Consider the following 13,122-nt stretch of genomic DNA (forward strand, 5'->3'; position numbering starts at 1 on the left):
CGCATGCGCAGAATGGCCACAAGGTGGCTATGTTCATTGCTATTATTAAGTACATTTTACTATCTGGTATCAGGTTGTAAAATCAACACATTAGTTATGTAAATATTACTTGATGTTAAAGATCAAATTTATGTACATATAAATGCAAAGATACAAAGTTACACACAATTATCAAGTAAGGCATTAAATAAATAAAATAAGTTAAATAATAAATCCTTGTCAAATTTTAATTAATATTTGCGGTAATAATTACAGGGCCAAAAAATCATTTTTTTCAGTGTATGTGGAGATTTTGTATGGTTTATAGCTGCTGTGACGATAAAAGTGGATGACTTGCTGGACAGGGGCAATCTGGTTAAGGTCATGGTACTTTTCCGATGGTTACTGGCAGATGGAGGTGGCACAAAAAGAGTCCACAAAAAGACGGCCTACACCACCGCCTGAGGCTCTACTCGTTCAGGTCCATGTCTATGTGGCTCACAAAATCAGCAACATTCCAGAGGCTTATGGAGCTGGCGATGAAGGGACTGTCATGGCACATCTGCATACGATGATATAGTCTGGAGTTGCTAATAACCATTTCTCACCAGAGTCAACGGGCCTCCCAAAGTTATTAAAACTGGTAGTCCCGCAAAAAATGACGCCTTGAAGTAACCTCTTTTTTTGACAAACTTCAGACTGTCCAGTCTCTACTTCCAGATCAGATACAGGAACCAAACATATGTGGCTGTTAAAAATGGACATTTAAAAAAAAATTACTCCTTCGGCAGTTTGGGGTGTGACCAACCACATACATTAAATAACAAATTAGATAGTACATTAAAACTGACAGCTGGACTAAGTGCAGATTCTGGAAGATCTAGAAAGCTTTCTGTGCTGGTTATCGTGTGTCGCTGCTGTAGGAGTCCACAACTCAATACAAAGGGCCGAAAAATGAGCATAATCGCTCCCCTTTAATTTTCTATCCAGATACATGACTACAGTATATTGGCTCGGATGTCGCTCCTGCAATGACCTCAGGCTCCTCCACCTCATGAAACCACGGGACCCGTAGGACCAGTCCAGGGTGTACCCCGCCTCTTGCCTGAAGACAGCTGGGATAGACTCCAGCATGCCCACAACCCTCGTGAGGATAAGCGGTATAGAAAATGGATGGATGGATAACACTTGTCTCCATAAAGTGAATTCTAATCCCAATTCAAAGTGGTTTCATATCTCAAACAGACAGGTCCAGTTTACCAAATCAAAGGCCTTTTCTGCATCTTTTTATTAATACCACAGCTTCTTGATTGTTCTTTTGCCACCCATCCATTTTCTATGCCACTTATTCTCACTAGGGTCGCAGGTATGCTGGAGCCTATCCCAGATATAAATAAAAATAAAAAATAAAATAAATAAATAAATTATATATATATATATATAAAAAATCTAAAACATGTCCACGGCCCATCTTTGTCCAATAAACAGTACATAGATGAAATGCTGCCTCCTCAGAGCACTTAACTATTAACTATTATTATTATTATTAGATTCAGAATTGAAATGAAAGCAGGGGGATAAAGGAAGCCCAAACCTTTAATCTGTGGTGTGCACACAAGACAGAATTAATTTTCATACTTTTCATAACTGCGTTCAAGACTGGCATGATGACCAGAGAGAGAGCTATGTTCCAATCATAAACTGTATAAGGTTCCTAAAATACTGTGACAGATCAATAACACTCAATAGGTTATTACTTGGCCTATAAATATTTTCTTTTTAAACGTGCAATAAATGTTTTACAACAAAATTATTTTAAAAATAATATTTGCAAAAATGATTCATATTTTTCATGACCTCTCATGGCTCACCTGCAGTACCACCACGTCCCACCACTCACTGATATAGACAAATATGCATTCACACTCACATTCATACCTTTGGACAATTTGGAGTGGCCAATTAACCTAGCATGTTTTTGGAATGTGGGAGGAAACCAGAGTACTGTACGCATGCATGGGGAGAACATGCAAACTTCTATATATAATAATAGAAAAGAGTCATTATTTGTGCCGTTCCATACATATACGTACATATACATATACATATACATATACATATACATATACATATACATATGAAGTTTAAACATCATGGTTCAGTCATCAATGGTTCCCAAGTCCAGGGTGTACCCCGCCTCTCGCCCGAAGACAGCTGGGATAGGCTCCAGCATGCCCACGACACATACACAAAGGAAAACCCCCTCCATCACCATGGAGTTGACATAATTGCTACTGAACTTAATTGCCATATCCCTTGAAATGATATTTCTGCATTCTATATATGTATTTGTTATACAGCGGGGAAAATAAGTATTGAACACGTCAACATTTCTCTCAAAAAACATATTTCTAATCGAGCTATTGACATGAAATTTTCACCAGATGTCGGCACCAACCCAAGTAATGCACACATACAAAGAAATCCAAACATTTATGTCCATAAATTAAGTTATGTGTAATAAAGAGAAATGGCACAGGGAATAAGTATTGAACACATGAAGAAAAGGAGGGGTAAAAAGGTCTGGAAAGCCAAGAAAGCAGCTGGAGTTTGTCAGTATTTAGAAGGTTAACCTGTCCCCTATTAGTGCAAAGTAATATCGGCTGGTTTAGTCCTGATTAATGCCTTTTAAAAAGGTTTCTCACCAGCAAGGTGTTAGACAAGAAGCATTGCATGATGGGTAAAAGCAAAGAGCTGTCCAAAGACCTACGCAGCCTTATTGTTGCAAAACACACTGAAGGCATTGGTTACAGGCGCATTTCTAAACTTCTGAAAGTTCCAGTGAGTACCATTGGGGCCATCATCCGGAAGTGGAAAGAACACGGCATTACCATAAACCAGCCACGGCCAGGTGCTCCTCGCAAGATTTCAGACAGAGGAGTCAAAACAATCATCAGAAGGGTTCTCCAACAGCCCAGGACCACTCGTGGAGAGCTTCAGAAAAACCTGGAATCAGCAGGTACCGTTGTTTCAAAGAAAACAATAAGTAATGCACTCAACCGCCATGGCCTCCATGCACGCACACCACGCAAGACTACATTTTTGAAGAGGAAGCATGTTGAAGCTCGTTTGGAGTTTGCGACACAACATTTGGATAAACCCATGACATTCTGGGAGAACATACTCTGGTCAGATGAGACCAAAATTGAACACTTCGGATGTCATAAGACACAACATGTTTGGAGGAAAAATGGCACTGCACATCACCCCCAAAACACCATACCAACAGTCAAGTTTGGAGGTGGGAGCATCATGGCGTGGGGCTGTTTTTCAGCATGTGGTACTGGTAGACTTCATATCATTGAAGGAATAATGACTGGAGAAAAGTATCGAGACATTCTTGATCAGAATCTGCTGTCATCTGCCAGGCTGCTGAAGATGAAAAGAGGGTGGATCTTTCAGCAAGACAACGATCCCAAGCACACAGCCAAGGTAACACTCAACTGGTTGAAGAAAAAGAAAATAAAGCTGCTAGAATGGCCCAGTCAATCACCAGACTTGAATCCAATTGAAAATCTTTGGAAAGAACTGAAGATCCGGGTTCACAGAAGAGACCCCCGGAACCTTGAAGATTTGAAGGCAGTTTGTGTGGATGAATGGGCCAAAATCACACCTGAGCAATGTATTCGACTGGTTTCTCCATACAGGAGGCGTCTTGAGGCTGTAATCACCAACAAAGGTTTTTGCACTAAGTATTAAATAAATTTCAGTACGCGTGTTCAATACTTATTCCCTGTGCCATTTCACTTTATTACACATAACTTAATTTATGGACATAAATGTTTGGATTTCTTTGTATGTGTGCATTACTTGGGTTGATGCCGACATCTGGTGAAAATTTCATGTCAATAGCTCGATTAGAAATATGTTTTTTGAGAGAAATGTTGTTCAATACTTATTTTCCCCGCTGTATGTACCCCCCAGCGGGGGTGGGTCTATCTACTTGAAGAAGAAGAAAGTGACAGTGTGTCAGCATGTGTACATGTGGCTGAGTGTGTTACCTCAACCCCGATGTCATCCCCAGGTGGGATGAGTCAGAGTAGACAGCAACCCGTCATCCCATGCATTCCTTGTCCAATGTCCATTTTATGGCATCTGAAGCATCGATATATGATAACCAGATCCCATTCATACGGAAGGACGCCAACATTAGGAATAAAATATATGGGGGATGATAACTTACCCATTTATCAGCAATCAAAATGTGACATTTTTGACCCGGAATTAAAATGAAAGAAGCCATTCATTGGGTTAAATATTTCAAGTGAATGAAGATATAAAAGGTGTATGTTTTTACGTGGGCAGGAGTCGGGGGTACAGGGCTTCAGGTCAAATGTCTCAAGGGGTATGCCACTGTCAAAGTTTGGTCCCCACTGGTATAGTATGGTAAAGAATAAATCATCCAATGATATCCACATCATCTAATACCCTTTATGTACAATGATTGAAAAGAATGATGACAAAGGGAGTTGAATGTGATACAAATGTGTAGTTGGCAGTGGATGAATTGTTGCTTTCCATCAATGGTGACTACTGATTGAGATATAAGGGATGAGATGAAATAGATAACTCCACGGAACAAATCTCCATGGTAACTTGCGTCAGGACATATTCCACTTTCCACTAATTGCGCAATAGGCCCCACGGACATTTTTTCCGTCACGCGCACCCAAAATAATAGAACTAATAAAAGCGGCGTTGTGGTGACGTCACAGGCTCGTCCCCACTCTACACACGTACACACGTCTTGGTCGTGTTGGCCACATTCAGCCAACGAAATAACACGCTTGCTCTTAACGTCAACTGGATGCAAGTGCGATGATTTCCACACACATTGGACGTTTGTTTGTGGTCCGAAGGCGACAAAGGTGAGCATAAAAGCCAATGTTACGCCACGCGTCTTGGGGGGCCTCCGGCCTTGACCACTGCTAGCTTGCAATTACGTTGTGAACAATTACCTTTTGCTTTACCTCAAGGCGTTTTCGGTAGCTGTGTTGTGGCTTGAGAGTTACTGATAAACATCAATTACACGTTTGCCGGGAAGGTTTTGGTCAAGGAGTTTGTAAGTATAGTTAGTTCTACCGCTGTGCTGGTGGAGCGGCGTTAGCACACTTCAGGTTATTCATCGATAAAACACTGCCCTATTTCGGCATAAGTTGCATTAAAAAACAGGACCACGTGTCACATAAATATTACAATATTTGACTGTACAATTAATGAAAACGAGAGGCTTATTTTCAAGTTAAATAAAAATGCGCCGCTTTCTTTGAGGAAAAAACTGAATACATGTCTTTAATAGAAAAGCTGCAACAGTACATTGTACATAGATCTCTGAAGCACAACAACTCCACAACTCTCCCCTTAGCGAAAGATGTTTTTTGTATCCTACAATCCTTGAAGTCTCATTTATTGTGCTGTAAATGAATGCTCTATGACGCTCCTAGATTCTTTGGCACTGGTTTCTGGAAGAATTAAGACATTTTGGTCCGTCCTTTCACTTTGAAAGGTTGGCTTTTCTCTATCAACGTCTTAGTATTCGAAGATTAGCGGCACATAAAAAGATGACGGAGGGTTCCCGGTGGTAAAGAATTTCATTGGCTCATGGCTGGTGACGTCACCGCAAATGCTGTCACATGAACCGTAATACCTGAAGTAATTACGCGGGCAAACAGCCGCTGTGAATGGTCGTGAACATGATTAAAAGCTATTATATTTTCCATTCACTTTAATTAGTCACCATTGGTCTGCCATTTGGTGATGGCTTAAATTTTGTAAGTGGGAATGATTGTTTATGATTGAATATTGATCAGTCAACGGTAGTGATGTAAATTTTGCCTCTTAAGATTATATAGATTAGTATAAGATTAGACTCATCTTTCATCGGACAATAGTTTGTTTCTACCTTTTTCTGTTGGTTAGTAATCAGCAGTAGAACACGGGTACATTTCAGCAAAAATATCAGTTCTTAAAGAGACACATTTCAAGCATAACTTTCACTTTGACACCCATTTTAATCAGGTTTAACCGGGAAAAATGCTTTCTTCAGAACCTGGAAAACTGCATGTGTGTTATATTTGTTGACAGCGACAAGGAGAAGCTTCAGCACGCTTGACGACATCCATAATGGGTGACTGTGTAAACTGCATCAGACGTCTCTTAATGATCTGCAGCTCCCTCATGGCTGTAAGTACTTCTCATCTCACCTTGTGAGTAAAGTTGGTGTCACTGTCATGAATGGTTGCACAGCTATCTGCCCCTCCAAACTACGGGCATGCTGGAGCCTATCCCAGCTGTTATGTCTCATCTAATTTCTCTTGCATTTGGCAGCTGCTGGGTATTTTGCTCATAGTAGTGACAGTGTGGATCTTTTTGGAAAATGATGAAATTGGGAAAGTTGTGATGGTCAACTCCACGGTGAGATCTTCCGTCAGCTGCGGCCTGTTCCTGGGTATCGTGCTCTTCCTTGTGGGCCTCGTGGGATGCTTTGGGGCCCTCCGTCAAAAGCAGTTCCTTCTCAGCCTGGTGAGTTGATGATGATGAAATTGTGCACGTGTCGAGGGTTTGACTTGTGTGGGAGCAAATGGAGCACATGATGTGCACGTGATCTCCCATAAAGACAGCACCCTCATAGTGGGGGTCTTTATACGTAGTCAACAACATGTTGATTATTTTTTACAGTAAGAAAATTTTTTTGTGGATGCCAACATTGAACATGCTGCCGCTAACATTGCACACAATACTGGGGCTGCACAGTCATGCAAAAACTCCATTTTTTCAGTACTGAGAACATTTATTTTTCCACACGCGCAAGTCTGAACCGGACGAGGAACAAGTCCCTGTGTGTGATGTTCATGTTCAAATTTTGCAGGCAACGCCTTGTTAGTCAACAATCTGCATATTTTAGCAAATGTGAAAATTCACTTATCACGGTGACTGCAGTAACTGAGGGATCACTGTGCAGTGCAACGTTGGTTGGTGTCATCAATACGTTCAAGAAAATAATGTGACTCCAGAAAGCCAAAAATCTAACGCCACATTTAGTTTTACATGCAAAAAGCTACTCTAAATGAAATGGATAAATGAACGTGTGAGGTTACTTCTACCTTCAGTCAAGATGCAATTGTCTGCAAAGACAAATATGACGGATTTCTTGAATTCAATAGTGTCTCTAAGTGCTGCATTTCTTGAACACGGCTGCAAAGTAAGCCAAATGGAGCCAAAGAAAGTTGGAAGTGGCCAGCCTTTTCATCAAGGTGAGAACCAATTTTCAACAGGGTGTCTTTGGCAAGAAGGCGACCTGAAATGTTCATTTATCCCATTAATTTGGCATTTATATGCATTTAGCATTGTTTTCTGCATGTCAAACTATAAATGGAATGCTATGAAACATGCAGACAAAAACCGGAGATTGCACACAAATGAGGCAAAATAATTGGAAAACACACTGACCCGGCTGTAAGCTAATTGTGGTTCCAGTGAAGTTTTTGATTTGAATAATGAGTGACCAGATGATGGTATGCTGCAGCAAGAAAACCAATGTTGCAATAGCTGTTAGGTGCATTAACACAACACTGCTGTGGCTTCATTGGAACTTGAATTTCCACCTAACGCCAATTTTAAAGCATTTTAGCAGTAGATAAAGCTGTGGACCACTCTTGTGTCACATGTCAAATGCAGTTACTGCCACCCTGTGGTGTTTATAAAAACTACATGCCAAAGTACTTTTGACTTGGCCATATTTGCAAAGTAGACCACACCTGGAGATCAATCATTTACCTCCATTGGTGTGGAGTAGGGGGGGAGCCGAACCCGAATACAGTACTTGGAACGGCATGACTATTGACTTTTTTACTTTTTATTCAAGTTTTACTCTACTGTGTTGCACACCCTTAGTGTTGAGAATGGGATTTTTACCGACTGGCTTTTTTTCCTGAAACTTTCGGCTGCTGGCTTTTTCCAGTTCTTCATGTCCATCATCATGATCTACATCATGCAGCTGCTTGGTCTCCTCTTGTTCTTCCTACACCGTACCAAAGTAAGCTCTGGTATCCAAGGATCAATTTCTGATTTCAAGTCATAGTGGTTGTCTCAAACTTCTTTCATGTGCTCTTGTGTGTTTTAGCTCCAAAAGGAGGCCTTCAAACAACAAATGTATGCAGCATATAGTGGGGCCAGTAGTGAAGCCAGTACTGCAGAGGAAACTCCAGGTAGGGGAGACCGGAGACAATTGTAACACTTTTAGTTTGAGCAAGTATACCCTATTTTCCACATTGGAAGGTGCAGTCTCAATTACGGGGTCTTTTTCTGTACTTTATCCATACACAAGGCTAAGGCCAGAGGCGGGGCGTACCAACAGGCAAACCCCCTTGGTGGACCCCCACACGGCCCTATCTGCTCTCAGCAATGTTTGCGTCAATCAGTGTCACAAGGTTTATCAGCCACGGGGGGCCCATGAATTCCTACCCTTGCCCCGCCACTGTATAAGGCGCTTTCTGAAACATGCGGTCTAGAAAAACAAGGCAACAGAAGCAAAAGAGTTTAGGGAACTTTATTCTACTATGTAACAATACACTCTGTATTAAATGGTCTGACTGTCAATCAAGCGTACAGCTTACCAAAGTAACCCCCCCCCCCAACTAAAGGCGCATTCAAGTACGCCTTACAGTGTGGAAAATAGGGTAACTCAGTTTGTGCATGTAGTACCCTATTGTCAAATACAAAGTGGTTGTTGTTCCAACCTAACCGGTACTGGGGTAGGTTGGAACACTTGGGGATGGTTCATTGTCCTCCACACCAATAATTATATGCTAGAACTTGAATTATAAAGGAACAGTATAAATCTACAAATACGAAATAATGATTAAAAATTGAAAATGAAACAATACTATGAAATAAATGAATATATCAAATAAATACAATTGAGATCTATGGAACAATCAACAAACCACTTTTGAACCTATTAACCATGTAAACTGCTGTTTGGTTTAATCAGGCAATTATGGCAAATGTACCTGTCCTTGCCTGGGGTGCAGGCTTCATGGGCCCAAAATGTCCACTTCCTTTGGCCATGAACTATCAAAGTGCTCCAAGCACACCATGCAGATGTTTTCATCATCTTCTGTGTCAGAACTTGCCGGGCCTTTCTTTTGCTGCAATAACTGAACGCTTCCACTGTTCCAGCCATCCCCGACCCAGGCAGCCATTAACAAGCTAACCGTTTTTAGCATTTGGCTTCAAAGCTAGCATCAACGCAACACACCACACAATGGAGTCCAAAACAGATGTAGCCCTAAGGACATGCTCCACCAGACTGTTCCAACTATCCTGTGTTCCAACTCTACCTGGTCTCCCCTACAGCCGCACAGAAGACTTCAGATTCAGATTCAAATCCTACTCCTCTAAGTCATTGGGATGGCTTGATGGTGGCCGTAAGTCCTTACACTCAGACACCATTTTATTTGTATTTTTGCGGCTCGGTCAGGAGCCATGTTTACTGTGCGACCCTTCTGATGACCAACCAAAGTCCAGGTCTACCCTGCAGATGCCAGACCCAAATGGGATATTTGTACCTTTATTTTGATAGGCATATTTCAAAGTAAAAGCATGGCAGTGTTATTGAGATTTGCACATTCATGAAAACGTAAAAACATAGAAAAAGTGTAGAATATGAATATGAATAAAGCTCCATGTCTACATGCGTCTGGTGAATGTGAATAAGAGGACCTCTTGTTCTTTTCTGCTCATTTCAGTTTAAGTGCTGTGGAGTGTTCGGCCCGGAGGATGTTAAAACCGGCAACCTCTCCGAAGTCCCCAAACAATGCTGCGAAGAGCTGGCCGACGACGTGAAAACAAAATGCCAGGGCGGCAACCTCGATGACGTTGTATTCCCTTCCACGATAGTGGTATGTTTCCGTCTGATTGGTTGAAAACGACCTTCCAGGAAGTTAACGGTGACATCACTATGACTGTTTACATTATTTCCGATTAATTCAGGATCGTCTTAAAGAAGATTAAAAAGGTTTTCATGCAACTTTTGCTTTTCCAGGCCTTAAAAGGTCTTCCATTTTCTGGAATGTCTGGAATCTTGGAAGTTTATATGCGCCCGAGTGAGTGAAACGTCTCATCATATGTGACCAGCCTTTTGGGGACAGTATATGTTCTGTTGATATATCAAATACTAGAAGGCTACTGGCGGAAGCGTGGCAGTTGGATACTGAAAGTTGTACACTTTGAACTTTGGAAAAGGTTTCTATCGTCATACGTCCGTCATTTAAATTCCTCAAATAATGCTGGCTGCGGTTGTTTAAAGTCATCTCCTTGCATAGCGGGCAAGCACAGGCCCCAAACAGAAGACCAGTTGGCATGTAACAGTTCCCCTGAATGCACCCCCTTTTCACCAAATGTGTGCATTTCAAGTCCAAATCTTCAACCTTGTGCTATAGTAAGAATTGTCCCATTTGTCTTAAGTGCAGATATCCTGCCTAAAGACTAATAGACATGTTTGTTTTGTCTAACGCTTCAAACGCTAATGTTAAAAACCCTATTTAGAAGGTCATAAACCATGAAAGTCCAATTCTAAATAATCCAACCATGTTGTATGCCACTTATCCTCGCTCGGGTTGGGGGTATGCTGGAGCCTATCCAAACTGTCTTTGGGTGAGAGGCGGGGTCCGACCTGGAATGGTTGCCAGCCAACGGACAACCATTCCCACTCACATTCCTAGCTATGGACAATACAATTCACTAGTTAACCCAACAGGAATGTTTTTGGGAATGTGGGAGCAAACCAGAGCCAACACAGATGCTCAAGCGGAGAATCGAACTCAGGTCTTTCCTGCTAATTAAAATAATGAATCCTACTCTGCGGAAATTCAGTGATCGCAGTCGGGCCTGGAAGCAGTTAACCGCGATAAAGGAAATGAATGTAAATCCCCAAATGAGTGATGAAGATGAGAAGTGATGAAGCCAGATGTTTCCTTGCGGCTGTCCAAGCAATTGTCCATGTTGACAGTGAAGTGATGATCACTGTTTCCACAGGGTTGTTATGACAAAGTCCTTTCTGACTATGAAGCATACCCCTATTGGATTGGAGCCATGGTCATTTTGCTGCTCACCATCGAGGTATGGAGGGCTTTTCTTCTTAGTATTTCTCTATGGAAAGATCGCCATCTAGTGGTGGTGTGGATGAAACGTGTTTTTTTCTCAGGTCTCTGCCATGTGCCTTGCTGTGATGCTCTACCGAGAACTCTAGCCATCAAAGTTTTTCCAGGGGAAAAAAGGAAATCCAGCAGAAAGACGATCATCAACTCTGGTTTTTGTTTCTTTCAGCTTTTTCCTGATTTAAATTTAATTGAATAATTGGTTGGGGGAAAACATGAAATTCTTAAGTAGTTCACAGTTGGACTTTTGAGGTGAGTTGGGACTTTGGAGGTAGTGGGTAACAAGGTAAGACATAATTGGAGATAAAAATGACGAGTGAATGGGCAAGGTGGTGTAGATGGGGCATACCCTGTAAAGTCGACGTGAGATGAGGACCAGATGAAGCCCAAGAAGACACTACACTAACTTTTGGATTTCAAGTCAAATTTGCTTACCAGATGTTTAATGTATGTTTTAGCTGTTACCCATGCCCTTTGATACTGTATATGTTCAATTATCATTTCCCTATAATGTACATTGTTCAGCAATACTTGTATTTCAGGCACTTTTTTATGATGTGTATAGCGAGGTGAATGTCAAAGCTAATAGCTCATTTTATTTTCTGTTCATATGTCGGAACTTAATGCGGTCCAGATGAGACTTACATGGGCCGCTTACCGGTTTGAAGGTATACCACGGTCTGGGCCAGCTCTACACCGGTGTGTCATGGTTCATTTGCATACTATCAATAATTGGATGTTTACAGGGGACGGGGTGGGGCAGACACAAACCAGGCCGTGAAGGAAACCCTGTTCATAAAATAAAATGTGTTGGCTCATGATGTGCGTTCGGCCTATGAAAACATCCCAGTTTGAAAGTGGAGGTCCATGCGGCTTAGCAACAGTTGCTACAAGAATCACATGACCGACTATTGTGGGTCGCCGCAAGCAAATAAAATGGATGGATACTGCTTTATCTAGACTTCAACCATAGCCATACTGAGGACAAAAATGGAGGGGTGGGTGCACTGAAGTGTGCTGGCCACACCCCATTGCCCTGCCCTTAAGCCGAGATCCCAATCGGACCTGGCCTTTTTTTGTTTTTGCTTGGGTAGACTGTAGTGACTATGAAGGAGTACCATTTTAAAGTACAACCTGAAAGTGTTATCACTGCTGTGGCTTCACTGTTAAAGCCATTGCATTTAAATTGTCAATAAAAGTACTGACTTTTGTGTTCCAGGCAGGCTTTGTAAGAAGGTTGCAAGACATACTGTACGTGGTGCGTACCGACCACCTAAAATCCATACTGGAAACATGTTGGTTCAGCACATGAGCACCCTGTCTTCTGCATCTGTCTCTCTCATACCAACTACCCTCATGTTCTCCTTCACTACAACCATAAACCTCTTTGGTCTTCCTCTACGCCTCCTACCTGGCAGCATCCTCCTACCAATATATTCACTATCTCTCATGTCCCTCTGATATAATCCTTCCTGATCCTGTCTATCCTGGTCACTCCCAATGAGAATCTCAGCATCCTCATCTCTGCTACCTCCAGTTCTGCTTCAACTCAATTTACCTGGGGGCATGTGACTTTAGACATAAAAATAAGAACTGATTTGGTTCTGTTTTTATACACCAAATTTTCAAGTTATGAACATGTCCACATAGGTGGACAGCATGCGTTTGTGGATTTTGACAAAACGAGACAAACAGCAGTGATTACATTGACAAAACTCTTCAAAACTACACAAACTATAGTGCATCAACTGACAACCTCACAAGGTTAGGGATAGGCCACAGATGAGGTGGTACAACCCTGCTACAACGCTTTATACAGTACGAGATCACCGTCTTGTGTGAAAAATTGCCATGCACCCAGGGCACACAGCCACATTGCAACACATGCAGCTGCACTTTGTTTTTCGTGTGCACGCAGGGTCTT

General features: G+C 41.7%; 1 protein-coding gene across 1 annotated transcript; it reads left to right on the top strand.

The window, feature by feature from the left end:
* Positions 1-4,737: 4,737 nt before the first annotated feature.
* On the top strand, positions 4,738-12,185 carry LOC131138375 (tetraspanin-18-like). Its single transcript, XM_058087230.2, has 9 exons — positions 4,738-4,907; positions 6,124-6,222; positions 6,367-6,561; positions 8,000-8,074; positions 8,162-8,246; positions 9,397-9,467; positions 9,789-9,941; positions 11,077-11,160; positions 11,246-12,185. The coding sequence occupies exons 2-9, from the start codon at positions 6,163-6,165 to the stop codon at positions 11,288-11,290; spliced, it is 768 nt and encodes a 255-aa protein (XP_057943213.2). The 5' UTR covers positions 4,738-4,907; positions 6,124-6,162; the 3' UTR covers positions 11,291-12,185.
* The last annotated feature ends 937 nt before the right edge of the window (positions 12,186-13,122 follow it).

Source organism: Doryrhamphus excisus, linkage group LG6, assembly GCF_037039965.1.
Source record: "Doryrhamphus excisus strain RoL-2023G ecotype Guam linkage group LG6, RoL_Dexc_Guam_v1.1, whole genome shotgun sequence".
In the NCBI taxonomy this organism is placed as follows: domain Eukaryota; kingdom Metazoa; phylum Chordata; class Actinopteri; order Syngnathiformes; family Syngnathidae; genus Doryrhamphus; species Doryrhamphus excisus.

Coding starts and splice junctions, on each gene's coding strand:
- LOC131138375 (XM_058087230.2), top strand. CDS start 6,163: ATGGGTGACTGTGTAAACTGCATCAGACGTCTCTTAATGATCTGCAGC. Junction 8,247..9,396: donor TACTGCAGAGGAAACTCCAG/GTAGGGGAGACC, acceptor TCTCCCCTACAG/CCGCACAGAAGACTTCAGAT. Junction 9,942..11,076: donor TATTCCCTTCCACGATAGTG/GTATGTTTCCGT, acceptor CTGTTTCCACAG/GGTTGTTATGACAAAGTCCT.